This window comes from Nelumbo lutea, chromosome 2 (genome assembly GCF_056320005.1).
Source record: "Nelumbo lutea isolate HS-2025 chromosome 2, American lotus-T2T, whole genome shotgun sequence".
Lineage (NCBI taxonomy): Eukaryota > Viridiplantae > Streptophyta > Magnoliopsida > Proteales > Nelumbonaceae > Nelumbo > Nelumbo lutea.
In genome coordinates, this window is record NC_142685.1 from 35,017,257 (window position 1) to 35,043,489 (window position 26,233).

Genomic DNA, 26,233 nt, shown 5'->3' on the forward strand with positions numbered 1-26,233 from the left:
CGATGATTTAGGGCTATTATGAAATCACTCCAGATTTTTGCTAGAAACAAGATATGTACAATGGCCCATTAAAACACAATCGAGAGCGAACATGCATATATGTTGGAACATGAGATAACTGAACAAAAGTGTTTTTCCGTCATAAAATAGTACACAAGACAAATCCCAACTGATACCAGATATCAACTTATGAAAGCATAATGAGGCAATTTTACATCAAACTGCTAAAGAAAAGCAGGATTTCTTCCATCTCTTAAAGATCATTCTACTATGTTACAATAGAAAGCTTTAATGTGCGGTGAAATCCAAGGATTCCTCAACCATCCTCCAAACACGAGATAAAAAACCCATTTGAAAATTGCCATTACCTCTCAACTTGTACCCATCCAACCCCACACAACATTAGAACAGGTTTAAACCCTGTTAGGAAATTGCTCACAATGTTATTTGCAGGCCCTTCACTTTATAAATGGAACGCCAGATAGAACCCTTTTAGCATACTCCTCGTACTCAGATCCAAAAAACTGCCTTAAGAAATACTCCTCATATCTGTTCTCTTTAAGATAAGGAAGCTTCGGGGTGTAAAAAACTTGTATAATTGCTGGAATACTGCATTATGTGTTCAAGTAAAGGAGATGAGTTACTTCCAAGTTCCAACCAAACACTAATGTCAATACAGTCCATGGGGGTTCAATGGCACAAAGTAAAGCATGAAACGAGTTGGATACTTGGATCGCTGATCCATCCAAATTCAGACTCGTATCCAGATGGGGAAATAGACCTGGATGTGGATTTGGATCCTAAAAAGGAATCTGCATATATGACCACATTGACCAGACTCGTTATGACTTGATCCTCACCGCCAAATTCAGACCAGAGTTTATTTTGGAGTACGAGTCTTTTAAGAATCCAAACCTGTATGGGGATGGATCCAGATCCAGATCTTGGGTCAAGCTAGGGCTGTCAACGTGTTGGATCTGGTTCGGAACAGCCTGTACCAGTCCTGTCCCAATTATTAATCAGGACAAAAACATAGACCTAGAATGTCCCGATAAGTAATCGAGTCTAACCCTATTAGACCCAATTATACTGACAGCTATAATTATTTAAATAAATTACCTAAAACTTGGTTTTTGATAATACAATCTTAATAAAACTGACGGTAAAATAACAAATTATTCATGTATTAATAAATCAAATGTTTTTAATCGAAATTATCTTATATATTATCTATCATTTTTACACTTACAAACATAAAATAGAATAAAAATTACAAAAAAAATAGGAAATCTTTATATATTATTAACAAAATAACCGGTTCGGATCTGAGTCGGTTTGGAACAAACAAGAGACAGAATCAATATAATTGGTTCAGTTGGTTCAGATCTGTCAGTTTCGGGTAGAACCAACCCATTGACAGCCCTAGGTCAAGCTGCTATATATTGTAACAACCACCAAGAGAACCTTAAATCCAAGCAAAACAATGAAAAAGCTTAGAAAACAAGTGGCAATACAGTCTGTAATAATGAAACCAGAAATAACTTCCTGAAATACTTACTTGGCAGGAAGTCAGAGAGGTTTCGGATTTAGAACAAATAGGTAAAAGTATAATAGAAGCAAAGAGAACTCACATTAAAGGAACCCTAGGCCCTCTTAACCCTGTCAGAAGTGTCATAATCCCTTTTACTAAACAAAGCAAAAAGAGGCTCTGTCAATATTATTACTAATGAAAAATGCAAGTCATAAAAGATATCAGTTTGTTAAAATATCAAAAAAAAAAAATTCTAGGCCCACATAGATAACTAATGGTACTAGAATGTATTTTGAAAGAAATCAATGCACTTAGACAGTTAGACCACTATAGTTTTTCTCTAGGTTTTTATTTATACTTCTAAAAGAAGCACTAGAGACACCCATCACAAATCGACAAAATGTAAATAGGATTTTATGTGCAAAAAATACATGGACTATGGGAATGTTATATCTTGTACTGTGATTTAAAGCCTCCAGAGATGCTAGTATGGGCCTCAGGAATTATTCATGGATTTCTTCTTTTCTTATAGCATAACATATTGATTTATTTAGCTTTCTTGAAGAATACCATAGGGAGAAACAGAAACAGAAGAGGAAGAAGTAAATCTCAATTTGTGACTGGGTTGATCGGCTGCTGGGTTCAATGTTCTTTCGTGTCCTCTCAATGTTTTGCAGTTGAGGAATAGGCGGAATGGTTTATCCTTTGGAGGGGAGTTTGGTGGTGGGCTATGGGGTTTTATTGCCACATGGGGTTTCATTTTGTATAGCAGCAATATATAGGGTTGTCAGCATTTTCTTCTCCTTTTGCTTGCTGTTCACTGCTCAGATGTTTAGGTTTCTTGCTTGATTGGCTGGGGCCTTATTTCTTCAATAAATTGTTTTTCATTTACTATAAAAAAATAATGAACAGTGGATACGGTATCCGTGTTGAGAAGAAGCGCCACGTAACCAGTGCAAAAGCAACAATGCATAAGGGATTGCAAAGCATTATCTGACTACCAGTTGCCCAGATGAAAAAGCCACAATATCCTGGATGACGGATAAATCTGGTAAGAAATGAAATGTGCAGACATATATAAAAATCATTGTTGAAAATAATGTAAAATAAGATTATTCATTCAACAATAACTGGCAAAAAGTTGAACATATCCTAAAATGTTGAAAAAATATACTAAAATGAAATTAAAGAACAGGAAAAAAAAAGATCCTCCAAACTGACAAGACAAGAATTAGTTTCAATCTAGTAGAATACCATGTATTTGCATCAAGAAAATCTCTCTGCATATCTGTTCATGATTTTGTGAGTCAACAACAATTATCATACCAGGCAGGATAATGCCAACAATGAAGGTAACAACCAATTAGATAAATACAAATAAGTCTGATGGGATATTGTTGTTTATGTTCCATGTTTCAGAAAACTCTCCAAATCCCTCTCCTCTATTAATAATTTAGATTATGTATGGATAAGTTTCAAGATTTGTGCTTTCGCAGAACTCCACCAGTGTGAGCTTTGCTTGTCTTACACTGCCAGTCCCAAGCCTAGATAGAGGTTGGCAGCTGGAACTAAATTGAGGTGATTACTGACATGGTGGTTCATTGGATAAAATCAGTGGACCTATTCGATGATGTTCCTACTGTGGTTCCGCTGAATAGTTGGAAGGAAGTGACAGATTCAGCTCCAAGCAGAAATGGCTCTCTTCCTTAATGGAATCCACCATGTTCTGGTTTCATTAAGCTGAATTCTGATGGCAGTAGTGAAGGCAACCCTGGGCCTTCAAGGATTGGAGTTATCAGGACAATGCAATGAATAAGACAAAACAGGAAATTGCTAAAAATTTGAACAATTAAGTAACAAAGTATGAGCTTATTTGGAAGATAATTGATAGGAGGTAGAATGATCAAATGCACTGATATTTGCATGTTGCAGCTTATTCTCTTAATCCACAATTCCAATATGAATCCAACCGTCTTAACCATCCACACATCAAACTTGGCTTGTTAAGCTACATAGAGAAATTAATTCCAGATCCAAAGGAAAGGGAAAATGCTGGTCTTCAATTAGATGCATTTTGAAAAGCATTTAAAATTTTTGAAAAAAAAAAGTGGCAATTTCTACAAGAAAGAATAGGGACCCTGGCATGTTATAATTCTTTAAGTCCCGAGAGTTTTGACCATTATATTTGTTTTTTTTTCTAGTAAGTTACATTTTCTAACTTATCATTTTTTCACAGTTGATTGGTGGTTAGCATATGATGATGAAACTCGAGAGTTGACTAGGCTTGCTGTGAAAGTGTTGAATCTCACATGTAGTTCATCTGGTTGTGAACAAAATTGGAACTCTTTTAACCAAGTAACTGGTGGTTAGTATATGTGAGACTCATGCTATGTTAAAGATTGATTCTATATTAATGAATTTATAAATTTTAATTTATGATTTTGTGACTTGTAAAAGAATAGACCCACAGTAAAAGAAGGAACCGCCTGCAACAAAAGAGACTCATTAGTATATATTTTGTACAATCTCAAGTTGAGACGAAGAGAAGCACGAGAAAAACTATAGAAGATCCACTTTGTTTAGATGACATAGAATCTGATAACGAGTGGATAACTGAAAATGATGCATCAAATGCTCAAGAGCAACTTCATACTTTTGAATCACTACTTCATGATGTTGGGATTGATCAAGATTTTATTGATGAGGTGATGGACTTATTGGTTATATAAGACACAACTTCTGGTTTATGGATTTTGGATGTTTGTATCCTCTTCTCCATTATTTTATCTTGGTTTTCATATATTACTTTTATCATTTATAAGCTGTAACAATTTTTCTTTTTATTCTTTGAGGCTTATGCCTCACTAAGCCTTGAGGCTTACACATCACCTTTTGGGGCCATAGTGCCTCAACTATGCCTTTAGTCTTTTAAAATCTTGTCCATGAATACAACTCAAGCTACAAGAACCATCTCTTAGTCCAACCAGTGACCACCTAAGACTCATCATAAACCTCCACGCTCTATAAACCAATGAATACATCTTTAAAAGCAATGCCATAGTCTGAGCTCTGACAGGATCACAAATACTAACCAGAGTAAATGCACAAGTTGAAAATAAACCAAACGTTAAGTCTAGCAGTGTTACAAGGTTTAAGGCTGCATAAACTACTCAAGGGATGTTTGGTTGGAGGAATCAATTTGTTAATTCCAATTTTTAGATTTTCTACATCAGCTGGTTCCCCAAATCACGTGAAAAGCCCTATTTGGTAAGACTGATTCCTTAAAAATCAGTGGAGTTGGTTAGTCCAGTTTTTGGTGCTTTGAATTGATTCCTAACATGGAACTGACATCTCCATGCCAATAATTTACAAACCAATAATGCTGTGACAGTTCCATATTTTTTTGAGAAATTGTTTCATCAGCATTATTTCTACCAAATATATTTTCATGAAGAAATCAGTATTCTGCAAACCCCAAAAAATCAGAGATTCTTGAGGAAATGTATTGATAAATCAATTCTTCCAACCAAACACCCATTTGATTCCAGAAGTCTGATTATGGAAGGGGACTCCAAATTTGTAATAAGCAGGCTAAGGGACAAGAGAAAAGCTTCTTGGCTTTACAGACTCGTCATGTGGGAGATCATGCATCTATCTGCAGAAATGGGTGTTTAAGTTCAATTGGGTGCAAAGAACAGCAATCTGTTAACAATAAAGTTCAATGGGCTGACTCAATGACAAAATCATTGGGGGAATAGGACACCCTTTATTTTGATAGATAGGTGAATAGGGCACCATTGTTTTGGGAAAACATATCACAGTGATGTACACAAAGTAAACTTTTCAGAGTTGGACAGCTTAGTCTAGTCCAAAATAATATCTGAACATACTATTCTTTTATTCTTGCCAATAAAACCTCAACCGTATTTGGGGGGGGGGGGGGGGGGGTGCCCTCATCAGCATGAGTCGGCAATTGGTACTCTGTTGATTAGCCACAAAATTAACAGGGATCTATCAATGGGGATAAAAGGGAGGTGTCATCTGGTGATACCAGAGAGGTGGCTGATAATTTGGTTGTTGCTGCCTGTGCAGTGATACTTCTGAGCAGACCTCAAAATTCCAGTACGATTTGGGCGGGAACAGTAAGGGATGTAATATATTTAGATCGCATGGAAAAAAAAATTGGAGACAGTGGATTCTCAAGACCAGTGTTCTAAAAGGCGTGGGAGGCATACACCAGGAGGCACGACTCCAAGTGAGGCACCCCCAAAACGCCCCGAGGCTCATATGCTTTTTTCATGAGGTGTATGCCTCATGCACACCTCATGTAAGAAGACGGGAAAAAAAAAAGAAAAAAGAAAGAAAAAAAAGGAAAGGAAAGGAAAGGAAAGGAAAAGAAAGGGAAGGGAAAGAAAAAGAAAAAAAAGAGAAGAAAAAAAAAGAGAGAAAAAGAAGGAAAAGATAAGGGTAAAGAAAATGGGTCGGGGGCTAAGCCCCCAGACCCCTTGGCCACCCCTAGCTCCCCTTTTAACTAGTGCTATGCATCTTCATTCTTCTTAATATAAAAGATTTTTATTAAAAATAAAGAAAAATGAGATTCTTCTGCATCTTCTTCCTCCTCATCCCCCCTCCTCTTAAGGAGGTGTATGTTCAGGAGGCTTACAGTGGAATGCCTAGCGTCACGCATCCACATTTTAAAACATTGCTCAAGACATTTGCAAGATTGATGGGTGGGATTGATGCACAAAATATTGGAGTCATTTCTTGAAGATTCAGCAAGAAAATATTGGTATTAGACTATTAGTAAAAGGATAGAGGGGAATAAGAGTAATTAGCTATTAGTACACAGTGTCGGTCAAACTGAAAAATATGGAGGATGGCTTCACCTGGGTGCTAACAAATGTTTAGGGGTGTTGTCATCTATTCCGCATTCATAAAAAGAAAAAAACAAACACAAAACAAATGTTTAGGGGTGGCAAATGGGTGGATTGGGTTGGGACGGGTATGGGTTGACCAACCTACTCATAATGACCCTACCCATTTGCCACCCATATTTATTGATGTTAGTGGGTGACAACCTTCCCTGACTCACCCATAATACCCACAAATCCAAATTGGACATTTTTTTATCGATATTTTTTTTCTCCATCTCAAATGCTTAAAAACACAGAAATACATATTTCAACTAAGAAAACATAAAACATGTTAAAAAAATATTTTTCGAATAAACAAAAAATGCATAAAAACACTGAAAATGATAAATATATTTCATGTAAAACATCAGAAATTACAGAAAAAATAAAATATAATAAAAAATTTAAATGAAAGTATCATTTTACATAAAAACAGAAATTGTAAAAAACATAGAAAATTGCAGAAGAATAAAATATACACAAAATGCAGAAATTCAGAAAAATATAAAAATTGAAAAATAAAAATTGCAGAAAATAGAAGAAATTATAAAATACATAAAAATATAGAATAACACAAAATTACAAATAAATAACAAAAAATACAGGAAAATGAATAAATTGTTAAAAACAGAAATTTCAAAAAAATAACAGATTACTAAAACACTGGAAATTCTAGAAAAATATGAAAATGCAAAAAAATATATAGGAAAAAAACAAAAAATATAAATATTGCAAGAAATTAAAAGAAAATGGAAAACCAAAAGCACCAAAATTCCAACAACCAGTATAAATTAAACAGGAAAAAATAAATTTTAAAAGAATATAAAAAATATTATCATACCTGTTCAATTGCAAAAAATTGAATTGGTCTTGTGTACGCCAGTAACAGCTAGCCGTGATCGGATCTCTTGGTGAAAACTAGGACGAGTCAATGAGATCTGGAGGTGGAGCCCTAACCCTACATTACCAAAGCATCATTGATCCAAGGGTTTCCTTCCCAAAGGCCTTCATTGGCAACAAAACCCTCGAAACAGCAAATACCCTAAGGATCCCATGACAAGTGTCGTTTGTTGTGAGTCTACAACCAAACCCATGTCAATTGTTGTAGAATACAACCAAAGCCTTAGTGATGCTCAGCCCCAAGATAGAACCAGCAGCAAAGGGAATGAAAGAAGAAAATAGAAGCAGTTTGCCAGCACCTGAGAGAACAGAGGAAAGGATAGAGGCGGCAAGCTCTTTTGGTGGCAAGGAGTGTTACTGCACCAGCTGCTAGTGGTGAAGAAGAAAAACAAATGAAATTTTCAAACCTCAATCATCATCCTCTCCCAACTCTCTCCTTCCATCCGTCTTTCGAGCTATTCAAACCCTAAACCCTTTTTCCCCTCAAAGTTTTCGAGCCTCACTCTAGCAATGTCATTGTCTTCTCCTGCTTCACCTTCCCATTCCAGAACACCACTTCCAATTCCAAAGCCACCCACACCTTGCTTCAAAGACCATCAGCATATAGATCTAAGCATCTTGGAATAGCCTTTGGCTTGACTCCAACAATCCTCATGCTTAGCACTCTCAAGTTACATTTGTTGTAGGAAAGCAAACCACCTTCTTTTGCCACCACAATCTTCTCTAGTATAGATTTCTGCCACAGATTGAACGACAGCCCCAGCAGATTCAGATGAAGGCATCCACCATGAATCCTCATCAAGTTGCATGATGAAGACCATTTATCAATTAACACAGCTCCTTCCCCACATCCAGTATAGCTTTCCTTTCATTAAACAGTATGAGAACTGCTGTATCTTTGATGCCCCCAACTTCTTTGTTGCATCTTCTAAAGCTCTTTTCCAATCCTTCATTTTTATCCAGTTACAACTAGCCTCTGCTCCCAATCTCCTTTCTCCCCATTTAACAAGATTTTTAGTTCCAATGCAGACAGCAACTGTCACAGAGTCCCTGTTCTCGCATTGTTCTTCAAGCCCCAATCTCTCTAATATCTTCCTTCTTTCCATCAAATCCTCCTTCTTACCAATAACTTCTACTACTTCTGTTTCCTTCATTGAGCTGTTCTTTTTCAACCAGCTTTTCCTAACCACTTTGTGAAGTTCATTTGCAACTCTTATCCACCCTTCCAGGTTTTTGCCTTCTGGGATTATGATCATTTGCGTCTTCCCTTTCTTGAATCTTTCTTCTAACGACACAAACCAACCTTTTAAGTCCCTCCTTACTGCACAATATTTCTTAGTCAAGTATCTGAAGGTGTCTTTCCAATCCACTCCCCAACTTACATGCACAGCATCATCCAGAAAACTTCAAAACCAGAAAGCTGCCTCCCCCACTAGGAGAACTGTACCTTTCCTGCCCTCTCGAACCTTGACTGTAGTCTCCTGATGATACATCTCCTCCAACAGAAACTCCCTCGTTTCCATCTTGATGAAGCTCCTCCAACCCCTTGTTGGTGAGAACTTCCCTTCCAACTTTTTCTTTGCTTCCTTTTCCTTCTCACATATTTAACATACACTCATATTTCATAGTAGCCTATTAAAATGCACATGTCAACTTATTATAGCCACACTCCAATTGGCTAATATTTATTAATCTACTTTGTTTCCATGTTTGCACATTTTCTCCCTATAATAATGTCCCCCATACCCAACAAACAAAATTACACACCAAAGCTGACATTTAAAACCCTACTCTTGTTGAAAATTTTCATCACATTCATTCAACCCCTTCATTTCTAATCGATCTTTCCTATTAGTTTTAAAACTTTTTGTAGCTCCCCTTCTGTGAACAAATTGCTTTTATTTGCTAGAAATAAACACAAAAAAAAACCATGGTACTAGGTCACTTTTTATTTTCTTTTCTCTTCTTTTTTTTTTTTTTGGGGGGGGGGGGGGGGGGGGGGGGGGGGGGGGGCATCAATGTTACTAGGTTATCTTATGATTTCCCCATTCTAGGGTCTGTCTCAATTCTGGCAATACATAATTGATATTTTTACATTCTTACATTTAAAGAAAGCATGGTTCAGAACTTAAAGAAATGAAACCTGATTCTTTCACCTACACAGGACATAGCACCTAGGTATCCTGAGGCCAGCCAAGTCCAGTTCATCCAGCTTAGTCCAGCTCCTGCCAGTGGGGTTTGGTTCCTTAAAGTACGATCCCTACAACAGCTTGCTCTATATTAGCCGAAAAACTATATAATTCCTGATATACTTGTTATAGACTAGTGCCTCTGTAATAAAAGACTAATGTTTGTCCATGTTGGGCTTTATTTTTTTTTATCAGTAAAAATGTATTTTATTAAAATTCAGATTGTAAGCAGTTTATACAACTTGGTGATGGGACAGTTGATCCCTTTTAACCACTCTATTCTACCCCTCATTACAATGCAGCCCAAAATAATTGCTGTCACAATGCCCCCTGTTTTGCTAATCCATCAGCTAGCCCATTTGCACTTCTTTGGACCCATTTAAATTCAGCCTCAACCTCCTTTGTAATCTTCTCCACTTCCCTAATCACATGTTTAAACGTCCATGGGGTATGGCTGCTATTTGTTGCCCATGAAATTATTACTTTTGAGTCTCCTTCCCCACTTCAACATGTCTACATCCTAGTTGTTTGGCTAGCTTTAACCCTTATAATAATGCCAATAGTTCAGCCTTCAGCAAGTTTCCGTTGCCAATCGGTCCTGAGAACATGGTCTGAAGTAGCACAATTTTTGAGAGTAAGAGATATAGTAAGGCTGGAGTGGAAGCCACCAGAAGGCAATAAAGTAAAGCTGAATTTTGATGGGTGCTACATCAAAAATTGTGCTATCCAAGGGTTTTACCCAATGGGCTACTTTCACCTTGATACTATCAATCACTTCCTCTATTGTTCTACTTTTTTCCAAGAAAATTCTGTTGTTCCTCTCTTCCCATGTTACCCAACAAATTGCTGCCTTTGTTGCTTTCCACATTACCATCCCTCCTTTCTTTCGTTGTCTCAAGAAATCATGGTTGAAGAGTCCTACCACATTTTGAGGGGGAACCCACCTGCAGCCAAAGAGAGTACAAAAGAATTCCCAAATTCGACACACAAAAGAATAGGATATCATTAAATGAAAGGGTTTCACCACTTTCCTTACACAATGAACACACATGAGGAGATAGACAAATATGTGGCCTTCTTTTCTGCAGCATATCACAAGTGTTTACCTTACCAAAGAATATTTCCCAACAGAAGGTTTGGATCTTCGGGGGAATAGGCTTACACCAAATTTCTTTCACAGGGAAAATCCCACCTAGAAGGTTGGGGGAAACAAGTACTTTGAAGAAAGAGGAGCAAGAAAAGAGGCCGTCTAAAGAGCCTACCCAGATTCTAAAGACTTCCAACGAAGGGTCCAAGTGGATTTGCACTAGGGGGTCCAGCAATCGGATAAAGATTTACACTCATTTTCCCTTAATCCCCTTCTAAAGCCCAAATTCCAATTCACACTGTTTGGAAACAATGATCCTAACATGGATATAGCTTCCCCCTTAAGGTTAGATAGCGCAAAGAGATCAGGGAATTGGTCTTTCAGTGAGGTTTCCCCTACCCAAATACCTTCCCGAAACGAAATTCTAGTACCTTGTCCCACATCGAACCGGATGGAATTAAGGAAAGTAGGGTAGATTTCATGAATTGCTTTCCTAGGAGAAGCTGAAGAACTGTGAGGAAAACTTTTGCATCCCAACCATTTCCAGGCACCCCATGAATGCTCTCAACCACTTTGTGCCACAATTTGTTACCCTTAAAGGGAAACCTCCAAAGCCACTTACCTAGTAGAGTTGTGTTCCTTAAAAGGATGTTCCCAATTCCTAAACCCCCTTGTTCCTTAGGTTTACTAACCTGCTCCCACTTGATCAAGTGATCCTTCCCTTCCTCTCTTGGGTCCCAAAGGAAATCTCTCATATACTTCTCTAGGCACCTTGCTACCTTGGAAGGGATTCTGAAAGGAAATAGGTGGGGAGGTTTGCTAGAGAGGCTCTAATCAAGGTTATTCTTCCACCCAAAGAAATGTAATTCCTCTTCCAAGGGCTAACTTCCTATCAAACCTTTCTAAAACTGGTTTCCAAAACCCAACTGACCTAGGTAACTAATAGGCCAGCTTCTGATCTCACACCCCAAGATCTCTGCAAATCTTATTAGTTCTCCTTCCTCCAAATTGATATTGACCCCTACAATTCCACTTTTGGTCCAATTTATCCTTAGCCCTGTTACTCCCATAAAATTATTCAGCAGCCCCCTAAAATTTTCCACCACTTCCTCATTGTTTCCTTCACAAAAAAATATGGTGTCATCTGCAAATTGGAGATGGGTAACAATCACTCAATTTCTACCTACCCTCCAATCTCTGATAAGGCCTTGAGCATTAGCTTTTGCCACCATTCTACTTAACACTTCTGCCACTAGGGTAAACAAGAATGGGGATAGAGGGTCACCTTGCCTAATTCCTCTCCTGGCCGGGAAGAAATCCTTTGTTGTACCATTAATTAGAATTTAGTAATGAGTTGAACTTAAACATCCTTTGATCCAAGCCCTCCATTTATCTCCAAACCCCAGTCTTTCTAATACTTTTAGAAGGACTTCCCAATTAACTTGGTTGTAGGCTTTTTCTAGATCTACCTTACAAACCAGCCCCTTTTCTCTACCCTTTTTTCTTTCCCCAACGCATTCATTAGCCACTAAGATTTAACCCACAATTTGCCTTCCTTCTACAAAAGCTCCTTGGAAAGGAGAGATGATCAAGGGTAACACCTTTTTAGTCTTTCTGCTAAGACCTTTGACAGAATTTTGTAAACACTCCCAATGAGACTTATTAGTCTAAAGTCTTTAGGAGTTTTGGCCTCCCTCTTCTTTGGAATCGAAGTGATAAATGTGACATTTGATCCGTCCATGTTGGGCTTTTTCATCGAACGTTGAAACTGAATTTCATTATTACCATGTCAATATGTGACAATGAAATCTTTGTGCAAACCTTTAATGCCCAGAAAACCCCAATAAATTTTCAATGTTACTAGGTTATCTTATGATTTCCCCATTCTAGGGTCTGTCTCAATTCTGGCAATACATAATTGATATTTTTACATTCTTACATTTAAAGAAAGCATGGTTCAGAACTTAAAGAAATGAAACCTGATTCTTTCACCTACACAGGACATAGCACCTAGGTATCCTGAGGCCAGCCAAGTCCAGTTCATCCAGCTTAGTCCAGCTCCTGCCAGTGGGGTTTGGTTCCTTAAAGTATGATCCCTACAACAGCTTGCTCTATATTAGCCGAAAAACTATATAATTCCTGATATACTTGTTATAGACTAGTGCCTCTGTAATAAAAGACTAATGTTTGTCCATGTTGGGCTTTATTTTTTTTTATCAGTAAAAATGTATTTTATTAAAATTCAGATTGTAAGCAGTTTATACAACTTGGTGATGGGACAGTTGATCCCTTTTAACCACTCTATTCTACCCCTCATTACAATGCAGCCCAAAATAATTGCTGTCACAATGCCCCCTGTTTTGCTAATCCATCAGCTAGCCCATTTGCACTTCTTTGGACCCATTTAAATTCAGCCTCAACCTCCTTTGTAATCTTCTCCACTTCCCTAATCACATGTTTAAACGTCCATGGGGTATGGCTGCTATTTGTTGCCCATGAAATTATTACTTTTGAGTCTCCTTCCCCACTTCAACATGTCTACATCCTAGTTGTTTGGCTAGCTTTAACCCTTATAATAATGCCAATAGTTCAGCCTTCAGCAAGTTTCCGTTGCCAATCGGTCCTGAGAACATGGTCTGAAGTAGTACAATTTTTGAGAGTAAGAGATATAGTAAGGCTGGAGTGGAAGCCACCAGAAGGCAATAAAGTAAAGCTGAATTTTGATGGGTGCTACATCAAAAATTGTGCTATCCAAGGGTTTTACCCAATGGGCTACTTTCACCTTGATACTATCAATCACTTCCTCTATTGTTCTACTTTTTTCCAAGAAAATTCTGTTGTTCCTCTCTTCCCATGTTACCCAACAAATTGCTGCCTTTGTTGCTTTCCACATTACCATCCCTCCTTTCTTTCGTTGTCTCAAGAAATCATGGTTGAAGAGTCCTACCACATTTTGAGGGGGAACCCACCTGCAGCCAAAGAGAGTACAAAAGAATTCCCAAATTCGACACACAAAAGAATAGGATATCATTAAATGAAAGGGTTTCACCACTTTCCTTACACAATGAACACACATGAGGAGATAGACAAATATGTGGCCTTCTTTTCTGCAGCATATCACAAGTGTTTACCTTACCAAAGAATATTTCCCAACAGAAGGTTTGGATCTTCGGGGGAATAGGCTTACACCAAATTTCTTTCACAGGGAAAATCCCACCTAGAAGGTTGGGGGAAACAAGTACTTTGAAGAAAGAGGAGCAAGAAAAGAGGCCGTCTAAAGAGCCTACCCAGATTCTAAAGACTTCCAACGAAGGGTCCAAGTGGATTTGCACTAGGGGGTCCAGCAATCGGATAAAGATTTACACTCATTTTCCCTTAATCCCCTTCTAAAGCCCAAATTCCAATTCACACTGTTTGGAAACAATGATCCTAACATGGATATAGCTTCCCCCTTAAGGTTAGATAGCGCAAAGAGATCAGGGAATTGGTCTTTCAGTGAGGTTTCCCCTACCCAAATACCTTCCCGAAACGAAATTCTAGTACCTTGTCCCACATCGAACCGGATGGAATTAAGGAAAGTAGGGTAGATTTCATGAATTGCTTTCCTAGGAGAAGCTGAAGAACTGTGAGGAAAACTTTTGCATCCCAACCATTTCCAGGCACCCCATGAATGCTCTCAACCACTTTGTGCCACAATTTGTTACCCTTAAAGGGAAACCTCCAAAGCCACTTACCTAGTAGAGTTGTGTTCCTTAAAAGGATGTTCCCAATTCCTAAACCCCCTTGTTCCTTAGGTTTACTAACCTGCTCCCACTTGATCAAGTGATCCTTCCCTTCCTCTCTTGGGTCCCAAAGGAAATCTCTCATATACTTCTCTAGGCACCTTGCTACCTTGGAAGGGATTCTGAAAGGAAATAGGTGGGGAGGTTTGCTAGAGAGGCTCTAATCAAGGTTATTCTTCCACCCAAAGAAATGTAATTCCTCTTCCAAGGGCTAACTTCCTATCAAACCTTTCTAAAACTGGTTTCCAAAACCCAACTGACCTAGGTAACTAATAGGCCAGCTTCTGATCTCACACCCCAAGATCTCTGCAAATCTTATTAGTTCTCCTTCCTCCAAATTGATATTGACCCCTACAATTCCACTTTTGGTCCAATTTATCCTTAGCCCTGTTACTCCCATAAAATTATTCAGCAGCCCCCTAAAATTTTCCACCACTTCCTCATTGTTTCCTTCACAAAAAAATATGGTGTCATCTGCAAATTGGAGATGGGTAACAATCACTCAATTTCTACCTACCCTCCAATCTCTGATAAGGCCTTGAGCATTAGCTTTTGCCACCATTCTACTTAACACTTCTGCCACTAGGGTAAACAAGAATGGGGATAGAGGGTCACCTTGCCTAATTCCTCTCCTGGCCGGGAAGAAATCCTTTGTTGTACCATTAATTAGAATTTAGTAATGAGTTGAACTTAAACATCCTTTGATCCAAGCCCTCCATTTATCTCCAAACCCCAGTCTTTCTAATACTTTTAGAAGGACTTCCCAATTAACTTGGTTGTAGGCTTTTTCTAGATCTACCTTACAAACCAGCCCCTTTTCTCTACCCTTTTTTCTTTCCCCAACGCATTCATTAGCCACTAAGATTTAACCCACAATTTGCCTTCCTTCTACAAAAGCTCCTTGGAAAGGAGAGATGATCAAGGGTAACACCTTTTTAGTCTTTCTGCTAAGACCTTTGACAGAATTTTGTAAACACTCCCAATGAGACTTATTAGTCTAAAGTCTTTAGGAATTTTGGCCTCCCTCTTCTTTGGAATCGAAGTGATAAATGTGACATTTGATCCGTCCATGTTGGGCTTTTTCATCGAACGTTGAAACTGAATTTCATTATTACCATGTCAATATGTGACAATGAAATCTTTGTGCAAACCTTTAATGCCCAGAAAACCCCAATAAATTTTCAATGTTACTAGGTTATCTTATGATTTCCCCATTCTAGGGTCTGTCTCAATTCTGGCAATACATAATTGATATTTTTACATTCTTACATTTAAAGAAAGCATGGTTCAGAACTTAAAGAAATGAAACCTGATTCTTTCACCTACACAGGACATAGCACCTAGGTATCCTGAGGCCAGCCAAGTCCAGTTCATCCAGCTTAGTCCAGCTCCTGCCAGTGGGGTTTGGTTCCTTAAAGTATGATCCCTACAACAGCTTGCTCTATATTAGCCGAAAAACTATATAATTCCTGATATACTTGTTATAGACTAGTGCCTCTGTAATAAAAGACTAATGTTTGTCCATGTTGGGCTTTATTTTTTTTTATCAGTAAAAATGTATTTTATTAAAATTCAGATTGTAAGCAGTTTATACAACTTGGTGATGGGACAGTTGATCCCTTTTAACCACTCTATTCTACCCCTCATTACAATGCAGCCCAAAATAATTGCTGTCACAATGCCCCCTGTTTTGCTAATCCATCAGCTAGCCCATTTGCACTTCTTTGGACCCATTTAAATTCAGCCTCAACCTCCTTTGTAATCTTCTCCACTTCCCTAATCACATGTTTAAACGTCCATGGGGTATGGCTGCTATTTGTTGCCCATGAAATTATTACTTTTGAGTCTCCTTCCCCACTTCAACATGTCTACATCCTAGTTGTTTGGCTAGCTTTAACCCTTATAATAATGCCAATAGTTCAGCCTTCAGCAAGTTTCCGTTGCCAATCGGTCCTGAGAACATGGTCTGAAGTAGCACAATTTTTGAGAGTAAGAGATATAGTAAGGCTGGAGTGGAAGCCACCAGAAGGCAATAAAGTAAAGCTGAATTTTGATGGGTGCTACATCAAAAATTGTGCTATCCAAGGGTTTTACCCAATGGGCTACTTTCACCTTGATACTATCAATCACTTCCTCTATTGTTCTACTTTTTTCCAAGAAAATTCTGTTGTTCCTCTCTTCCCATGTTACCCAACAAATTGCTGCCTTTGTTGCTTTCCACATTACCATCCCTCCTTTCTTTCGTTGTCTCAAGAAATCATGGTTGAAGAGTCCTACCACATTTTGAGGGGGAACCCACCTGCAGCCAAAGAGAGTACAAAAGAATTCCCAAATTCGACACACAAAAGAATAGGATATCATTAAATGAAAGGGTTTCACCACTTTCCTTACACAATGAACACACATGAGGAGATAGACAAATATGTGGCCTTCTTTTCTGCAGCATATCACAAGTGTTTACCTTACCAAAGAATATTTCCCAACAGAAGGTTTGGATCTTCGGGGGAATAGGCTTACACCAAATTTCTTTCACAGGGAAAATCCCACCTAGAAGGTTGGGGGAAACAAGTACTTTGAAGAAAGAGGAGCAAGAAAAGAGGCCGTCTAAAGAGCCTACCCAGATTCTAAAGACTTCCAACGAAGGGTCCAAGTGGATTTGCACTAGGGGGTCCAGCAATCGGATAAAGATTTACACTCATTTTCCCTTAATCCCCTTCTAAAGCCCAAATTCCAATTCACACTGTTTGGAAACAATGATCCTAACATGGATATAGCTTCCCCCTTAAGGTTAGATAGCGCAAAGAGATCAGGGAATTGGTCTTTCAGTGAGGTTTCCCCTACCCAAATACCTTCCCGAAACGAAATTCTAGTACCTTGTCCCACATCGAACCGGATGGAATTAAGGAAAGTAGGGTAGATTTCATGAATTGCTTTCCTAGGAGAAGCTGAAGAACTGTGAGGAAAACTTTTGCATCCCAACCATTTCCAGGCACCCCATGAATGCTCTCAACCACTTTGTGCCACAATTTGTTACCCTTAAAGGGAAACCTCCAAAGCCACTTACCTAGTAGAGTTGTGTTCCTTAAAAGGATGTTCCCAATTCCTAAACCCCCTTGTTCCTTAGGTTTACTAACCTGCTCCCACTTGATCAAGTGATCCTTCCCTTCCTCTCTTGGGTCCCAAAGGAAATCTCTCATATACTTCTCTAGGCACCTTGCTACCTTGGAAGGGATTCTGAAAGGAAATAGGTGGGGAGGTTTGCTAGAGAGGCTCTAATCAAGGTTATTCTTCCACCCAAAGAAATGTAATTCCTCTTCCAAGGGCTAACTTCCTATCAAACCTTTCTAAAACTGGTTTCCAAAACCCAACTGACCTAGGTAACTAATAGGCCAGCTTCTGATCTCACACCCCAAGATCTCTGCAAATCTTATTAGTTCTCCTTCCTCCAAATTGATATTGACCCCTACAATTCCACTTTTGGTCCAATTTATCCTTAGCCCTGTTACTCCCATAAAATTATTCAGCAGCCCCCTAAAATTTTCCACCACTTCCTCATTGTTTCCTTCACAAAAAAATATGGTGTCATCTGCAAATTGGAGATGGGTAACAATCACTCAATTTCTACCTACCCTCCAATCTCTGATAAGGCCTTGAGCATTAGCTTTTGCCACCATTCTACTTAACACTTCTGCCACTAGGGTAAACAAGAATGGGGATAGAGGGTCACCTTGCCTAATTCCTCTCCTGGCCGGGAAGAAATCCTTTGTTGTACCATTAATTAGAATTTAGTAATGAGTTGAACTTAAACATCCTTTGATCCAAGCCCTCCATTTATCTCCAAACCCCAGTCTTTCTAATACTTTTAGAAGGACTTCCCAATTAACTTGGTTGTAGGCTTTTTCTAGATCTACCTTACAAACCAGCCCCTTTTCTCTACCCTTTTTTCTTTCCCCAACGCATTCATTAGCCACTAAGATTTAACCCACAATTTGCCTTCCTTCTACAAAAGCTCCTTGGAAAGGAGAGATGATCAAGGGTAACACCTTTTTAGTCTTTCTGCTAAGACCTTTGACAGAATTTTGTAAACACTCCCAATGAGACTTATTAGTCTAAAGTCTTTAGGAGTTTTGGCCTCCCTCTTCTTTGGAATCGAAGTGATAAATGTGACATTTGATCCGTCCATGTTGGGCTTTTTCATCGAACGTTGAAACTGAATTTCATTATTACCATGTCAATATGTGACAATGAAATCTTTGTGCAAACCTTTAATGCCCAGAAAACCCCAATAAATTTTCAATGAAATCTTTATCGCCCAGTCAAAACTTCTAAAACCCAATAGATCAGCTTCTGGGATCCTCAAATTAAAACACCAATGCACTTTACTCATACACTAACTTTGAGCCGCAACTTAATGACAAAGTTGAGTTATTGTGTAAAGACAAAAGAAGCTACTCTCCACACCAGTGTTACAAAAGTAAACATGTGCAGGAAGCTTGTGATGCCCCATTAAACAGGTCAAGAACCAATTATTTCAAACAAGACCAAGTACTAAATGCATTCCAATCTACAAATAGGCACCATCTAGGCCGCCCAGGTTTTGCAATGCTTGGCCACCCAAAAGAGTGTAGATCTCACAATTGGGAAGAACCAGTACACTTCTCTACACCCATCTCCATGGTGGAACCATGTTGCATGCATAACTGTCAAGGCAATGCCTAAGTGGGAACCTAGGTGAAAAGATGCCTATGGAGGGTCACCTCACTTGAGTGCCTAGCTATTTTCCACAACTATATTCTTATATTTTTTAGTTATTGAGATTATAATAATAAAATAGATATTTTTTTGATAAGCAACAAATTTTATTGGTTAAAGATAAGTAAGATTGCAAAGGTACTGGATAGGTGCCCAGACACCCATATTTTCAATAACAGCAATTACAGTTCAGCGCAAAACAATTGTCTCAATACATTCCCTGTTTAGTCATATAATCTCTCATTCTGTTTGTTGATTACTTGATCTCCTAACCCAGTTGAAGGTAGTCCCCACTTCCTTGGATAAAAACTGAATTTCCTTTATTGTCTGCCTATAAGCCCATGCTCCTGGAATACTGCAGTTCAACCAAGAAATAACAACCTTAGCATGTCCCTCTACCTCCAAAGTTTGATTCCAAGTTTCTTAGCTATCCTCAGTCCTTGCAGAAGCACCAATACTTCCGCTTTAACAGAATCATTAATTCCAATGGGGCCTGAATTGAAAACAGAGATTTGATAGTACCCGTTGAATCTCTAATTACACCTCCAATATCTGCCGGTCTTGGGTTGCCTAGATATCTACCATCAAAGTCAAATAAAATAGACATTATTACACTAAGTTATTCGTTTTGTAGGTTTATATACTAGTTTCTTTTCATTACTTTCTTATTTGTTAGGTTTTCAATCAAGACATGTGTTGGTGCATGCTGTCTTGAACTCTTGAACGCTTGAACACTTCAAAACTTAAACCGATAAGCAATGATGAACTTAAAATTTTGTCCAATCAGCACATTCGCCACTTTGGGTAATGGGATGTATGGCACTTTGTCATTCTTGTATATATATTTCATTTTTTTCAAACCAATGAAGTTACCTGTTACCAATCAAAAAATAGTTGATTTTCTATGTTTAATATGAAGTTCATTTTTTTATGAAGGTTATTGATAATTACTAGTGAAAGATGATTGCTGGTTGCTATGGAACCTAGGTAATTGCCTAGTCAACTAGGCAATAAGGTGCCCAGTGCCCCCTATGACCTAGCCTAGCGTTGGCACCTTGAAAACTATGGCTGCATGTGCAAAATGTGTACAGTATAGGCAATGAGCATGGATTCTATCAGTGCCTATTTCAGTCTGTGTTCCTTATCTAGTTCTAAGGCTAGATTATTGATGATGAGGAGGATCCTTTCAAGAAGACAACATAATCACTGAGCTCTATAAAACTCTTTTAAGCTGTTGCAGTAAAACAGAGTTCCATGATCAATATGCAGTTACCTAACCCATTTTGTATAATACTTGCCTGTAAATTCCATGAGTAACCAGCATATGATGTTCTTCATGATATTTCCTGATCATATGTGTAAAGGCATGTCCAGCTGTTATAATTGCAGTTTTTCGTATTATCTCTCCTAATAGCACCATCACAAGGCCCAAGTTGCTTATCCACCAAAGTTCCTTGAGTCCAGGGAAGAAAGCAATCTCAAGCATGTATTCCAACAATGAGAAGCTCAATGCTATAACATATTTTTTGCTGATCAGAAGTGCTGCAATTAGATCAAGAAATATTTTCTTACTCAAATAGTAAGTAGCCAGAAACCCCACTATTAAACATAGTTGAATGAAAGTGCAACAATATAATCTGAAGGACTGTTTAATAACAGCTGAAGTTGCTGAACTGAACAAGTTATTGCTTTGTCTTATAGTGGACAAAATAACTAAGTAATAAAATATTCAAGGGCATAGTAATCTATCCAAATTTAGCATCAGTCGTTAAGGAATAAGCTTCTCAGTTCATCTACTTCAGCCGTTATTAAACAGCCCTTGAGAAATTCAACAAAACATATAAAGACATAAAAAAATAAAATCTTCAACAATGTTAAGCCTATTTAGATGGTTTGTCCCCCTTGAGGTTCACAATTTAAGATTTTTTGCAGTAAGCCTCAGTCCAAAAAATAATGCCTAAAAGTTGTAAGTAAATCCTGAAATGGTATAAAATTGACCAATTTTGAGATAAAATATCAAGGAAATAATTGAGAAGAAATAGAATATTAGGAAGTTTATTATGGTAAAAGTAAAATTAATACCTTGGATAATCTATAAAAGAAGTGGCCTCTTCTTTGTTTGTCTCCAAACTGGTGTGTTCTCTCCAAAGCTAATGGGGAGAGTTGTTAACACCTTCTAATCTCCTGTCCTTTTACTACAAATCTCTTTATTTGGATGTAGGTGGACTTTACCTTTGAAGTTACATAGGTTTTTGACCCTTCTACTTTCAGATGGACAAAAAGGAGGGGCAAAATTGCAACAAGAGTGAGATATATTGGGTAAAACAGTGAATTTATTCTCACAATTTTCATTTTGATGATATTTGGAGAAATTGGGCATCAATGGCTAATAGATCTTCAAATGAGAGGATCATCTGATGAGAAAGTAGAGGAAAGTGGCTGACTCTGCTCCATTAAGAGTTGTTGTTAGACCTTCCTGGACCCCCTCCTACCAATGGATTTATCAAGCCGAATTTTGATGGCAGTAGCGAGGGCAATCCTGAACCTTCAAGTATTAGAGGTGTTTTCAAAGATGAGGATGGTTTCATTAAGGCTCTTTTCTCAGGCCCTATTGGAGTGGGTAACTCGTTGAGAGCAAAAATTTATGCTGTGATGGAAGGAACTCAGAAGGCCAAGGAATTAAATATTTCTAAGCTAACAATTGAAGGGGACTAAAAGCTTGTTATTGGATGGCTTCAAAAAAGGTGGAGATAGGCTGGTGGGATTACATAAATGAAAAAAGGGAGTTCAAGTACCTGACACAAGGCATGGAAATTCAGCTGCATTGAACTAAGAGAGATGCTAATTGTTTGGCTGATATTCTGACCAAGCAAGGGGTGGGAAGAAGCAATTTTTTTCGGGATATGTTAGTATGTTGTAATTTTTGTTTTACCTTTTGAGGGGAGCTAAGAAAGTTTATCTCCCCTCTTCTCTTTGTAGTTTCTTGAATCATATTTAATGAATCCCATTCAGTTATTGATCAAAAAAGAGGAGAGGATCATCTCCAATTGGTCACCTCCTGAGGATGATTTTATTACACTTAATTTTGATGGAAGCAGTCAGGGCAACCCAGGCCCTTCAGGTATACGGGGTGCTTTTAGAGATAAAGAAGGAAGCGTAGTGGCTCTGTTCTCAGGTCCAGCAGATGTGGGGAACTTGATCAGCGCTAAGTGCCTTGCTGCTCTTCAAGGAGTATAGCAAACAAGGCAGATGAATTTTGATAAATAGTCATTGAAGGAGATGGCAAGTTGGTGACTGGCTGGCTGAGGAACGTGGAGTTAGTAATCTGCGCTTATAGGGAGGAGATAAAGAGATTCAAATGGCTTGCCAGTAAATATGACTTTAAGACTACAATGGCAAAGAGGATCGGCTAACAGAATGGCAGATACTCTAGCCAAGGAAGGGGTTTCTAGGGAGCAATGTTGTAATCTGTTGTTGCTTTTTTTGAGAGGTTGCACCTTGCACCTCTCTGTGGATCCTTGTAACCTTGATTTTCTTTTTTTTTTTTTTGATAAATGAGCCTTGATGATTTTATTAATAAAGTATTTTGTTATAACTATCAAAAAAATAAGAAATAGAATGTTCAGAGAAATTTTACTCAATATTAAGACAAATTTTAATTGCACAGGATATTTAGCATTAGAAAAGCATAACAAGTTCAACAAATTTCGGGAGCAAAACTACTTGTTAATCATTATATACAGATTATAACAGTAAATTCTTCACCCAGTTTCTAGCCATCAAAACAATCCAATGAAAAAAACGTTGTTTCTTTTTTTTTTCGGGAAAGTATTGACAAGAACAAATTAGTATATAGAACAAGAAAGGATAGGAAGGAGAAATCCTATAATCTTCACATTAAGGAAAGAAGAGGAAAATCAGATCTGAGATGGGATAAAGAACAAAAAAGTAGAAGAGTTTCAGATCTGAAATATAGAAGAATAGATCACACCTTTCAGATCTGGGAGGAAAATTATAATTCAAATTCTTATTCCATAATCAAGTTTTTGATCAAGAAAATTTGGACCATTTCTCAATTTGTGCATGTCATCCTTGCACAGGGGCCATGCACAAGTCCTCTACTAGCTATAATCAAGTTCTCTACCAGCCAAATTTACAAAAGCACATATTTCTCTCAAACGCCTCTCCAAGTTTGGAAATACCACGCTCCACCATCTTCAACAAATCAGGAGAAAAGTTTGAAGACAAAGCCAAGTTTGAAAGATTGGTACTAGGACCATCACAGTCTTTCTGATCATTTTTAGTAAGTTGTTTTATTTCTAGCCTTGCAGATAAAGTTTGAGGTGGGGGGAAAATGCACCAGCCATCTACAGTTATTCAGAGTTTTGAGCTTGCAAGATAGAAAGAAGAGTTACTTATAGTATAAAATTCACATGCAACTTTGGATGTATCTCTACCAACCAAGAAATTAACATTTGCAGAAATGGAGTAGCACCTCAGGGCACTATTCTATAACTGCAATGAAAAGTTCAAGACCAAACATCAATGGAAGGCATAATTGGCTCCTTTAGAAGGCTTTTAATTAAAGAATCTTAATGATACTTTAGGAAATTTTCATGTTTCACTAGAACAATTTGATAAAGGTGGAACATGGTCAATGGATTCACCATAATCACTCTTCAAGGCAAGGGTGCTTCCAAAGGGAGTGAAATGATATGCTTTATATCTAGTTACTATATCCAATTTCTATTTCATTGCTCTAGTTAGAAAAGAAGAGAATTTATTAGGATATGCATCTTTTTTTTTTTGATAAATAGATAAAACCTTTTATTAATTTGGAAATATTACCACATACAAGCAGCCCTCGGAAAGGCGCGAGCTGCAATATCTCCACTAAAGAAGAAAACAAAAGCAATAAGTTACAGTTGTGCCCAATACAAAACTTCCCTATCTGCCCCTTGCTTGGCTAGACAGTTTGCCATAGCATTTGCTGATCTTCCCACCCATTATATTCTTAGGTCCATGTTTCTTGTCAGGACCTTAAACTTTTTAATTTCATTCCTGAAGCACCAAACTACTGACTTTGGGTCCTGCAACCAGCTTATTACAACCTTTGAGTCACCTCCAACTATTAGTTGTTCCACCCCTAATTGAGCAGAAAACGGTACACCTTGCAGGGCAGCAAACAATTCCGCTCTAGTAGAGTCTCCCACTCCTAAAGGACCTGAGAAGATAAGTATCGCATTCCCAACTTCATTCTTCAATACCCCACCTAACCCAAAAGGGCTTGGGTTTCCTAGACTGCTTCTGTCAAAATTCAACTTCAAGAAGCCTATAGGAGGTGATGACCAGCTTGTTCTCACTTTAATCTTGGAAGAGAAACAACTTGCCACTGCTGCCCAATTCCTCCAAATGTCATTGAAGGAGAATTGGTGGAACAAGTCCAAAAGATTTCAGCCAATGAATCACCCTAACCAAGACACAGTCCTTAATCTCTTAAAGGTTCTTCCTTTCATTCTCCAAGAAAGTTCTAAAATTCCTTTCTTCCCAAATTGTCCATATTAATGCAGCTCTTGCACACCTCCACATGATTTTACCCCTTTTTTTGCTGCCAAACAAAAGTAGAGGGATCAAAAAGCAATCTTAAATATGCTGGCAAGTTCCAATTGCTCCCAAACAAAGAAAGAAGCCAATTCCATAACTCTGGAATAAAGGAACAAGAAATTAGCAAATGGTAACAGTCCTCACCAAAATCTTAGGGGGAACAGGTCTGCGCCAAACTTCCTTAACAGGAAAGCCCTGCTGAGGGTTAAGGACTGCACCAAAATCTTAGGATATGCATCTTATCATATTACGGTGCTTCCAAGGGATGGAATGATATGCCCTCTATACGGTTTATATATTCACTTTCTATTTTGATTATTCCATTTAGAAAATTAGCAAATTTACTAGAAAACAAATGTTATCATGTTAGGCAACTTATTTCCTACTGTAACTTCATTCCAAATCCTATGCTTTATGGTTTATCCACTTATCCATCTTAACATTCACATTTTTCCAACATTCATTTTCTAACACGTTGTTTATTGACTGCTCAACACTCAGCAGTTTAACAACAACAAATTCAAGCAAAGCCTCAGAGTACTAAAGATTTAAGCAAAAAAAATTAGAACAACAAAAACTGATTCGAGAGATGCAAAAATGAATAGTACGTACAGGAAAGGGTTACACTTGATCTCCCGTGAAAGAAAATCGCCAGAATATACTCTGTAGTGTGAAAGAAAACAACTGCCGCAAAGAACTGGGACAATTGCCTCAAAGCCGTGTGACTGACGAAGGCCGTCACCATTTTTAACTGTACGAAAGCTACTAACTTATCTACGCTATGCAGCCCTAATTGAAATTCTTGGGTTCTGAAAGAAACCCCAACAAGATTCTTACGAGCTAATTCTAGGGTTTCTTTCACCAGCATGAAAAGACAAAATATCAATCAATGGGCACCGAATCTTCTATTTCTCCCAAATTACATCACAAAGGGCTAACGCAAAATGATGAAAATAGAAAAGCTTAGTAAATTCAGTTAGAAATGGACTGTGAGCTAAGACTATAAATTGAAGAAATTGTAGAGAGGGAACCCAAACACTTATATACCCCACAACAGCATCCCATACCACCGATGTGAAATTCTTCACATTTGCATGTGACTTTGCACTAATCCACCTGGTCACGGCCAAACACTCTAATTTCCAAACACGTATACCCCACAATATCATGCCATATTATTCATATGGGATTCCTCACATTAGCATCCCATATTATCAATATGAGACAAATGGATCTTAATAGGCTTTTATGAGCCGCTTGCTTTACCTACGTGGACAGCTTATAAGTAATGTTTGGTTACATTGGTTTGGAAAAACCAAAAAAGTCCAAAGTTGATTATGTGACAATTTTTCATTTTGGCTTCGGATGTGCAGTAGCTTCGTAAATGGATCGAATTCGAACTGAATCCAGTTAGATTCAAATTGGAAATCTATTATATGATATTCGAATTCGATTCGATATCTGACGGATATCTA

General features: G+C 38.0%; 1 protein-coding gene across 8 annotated transcripts; it reads right to left on the reverse strand.

Moving 5' to 3' along the window:
• Positions 1–115: 115 nt before the first annotated feature.
• Positions 116–25,977, reverse strand: LOC148869811 (protein-S-isoprenylcysteine O-methyltransferase A-like). Of its 8 annotated transcripts, none has more exons than XR_016107855.1 (5): positions 25,371–25,977; positions 20,453–20,696; positions 9,505–9,604; positions 2,451–2,579; positions 116–549 (listed from the first exon to the last, which is right to left on the reverse strand). XR_016107855.1 is itself a non-coding variant. In XM_088972594.1 (5 exons), the coding sequence occupies exons 1-5, from the start codon at positions 25,624–25,626 to the stop codon at positions 459–461; spliced, it is 789 nt and encodes a 262-aa protein (XP_088828720.1). In that variant the 5' UTR covers positions 25,627–25,977; the 3' UTR covers positions 116–458. The 8 variants fall into 8 exon arrangements, 6 of the variants coding, with proteins under 6 accessions (XP_088828720.1, XP_088828719.1, XP_088828718.1 ...); XR_016107856.1 differs by having other exon boundaries at positions 2,451–2,562; positions 9,488–9,604; positions 25,371–25,909; XM_088972594.1 differs by having other exon boundaries at positions 2,451–2,562; positions 9,519–9,604.
• Positions 25,978–26,233: the final 256 nt, after the last annotated feature.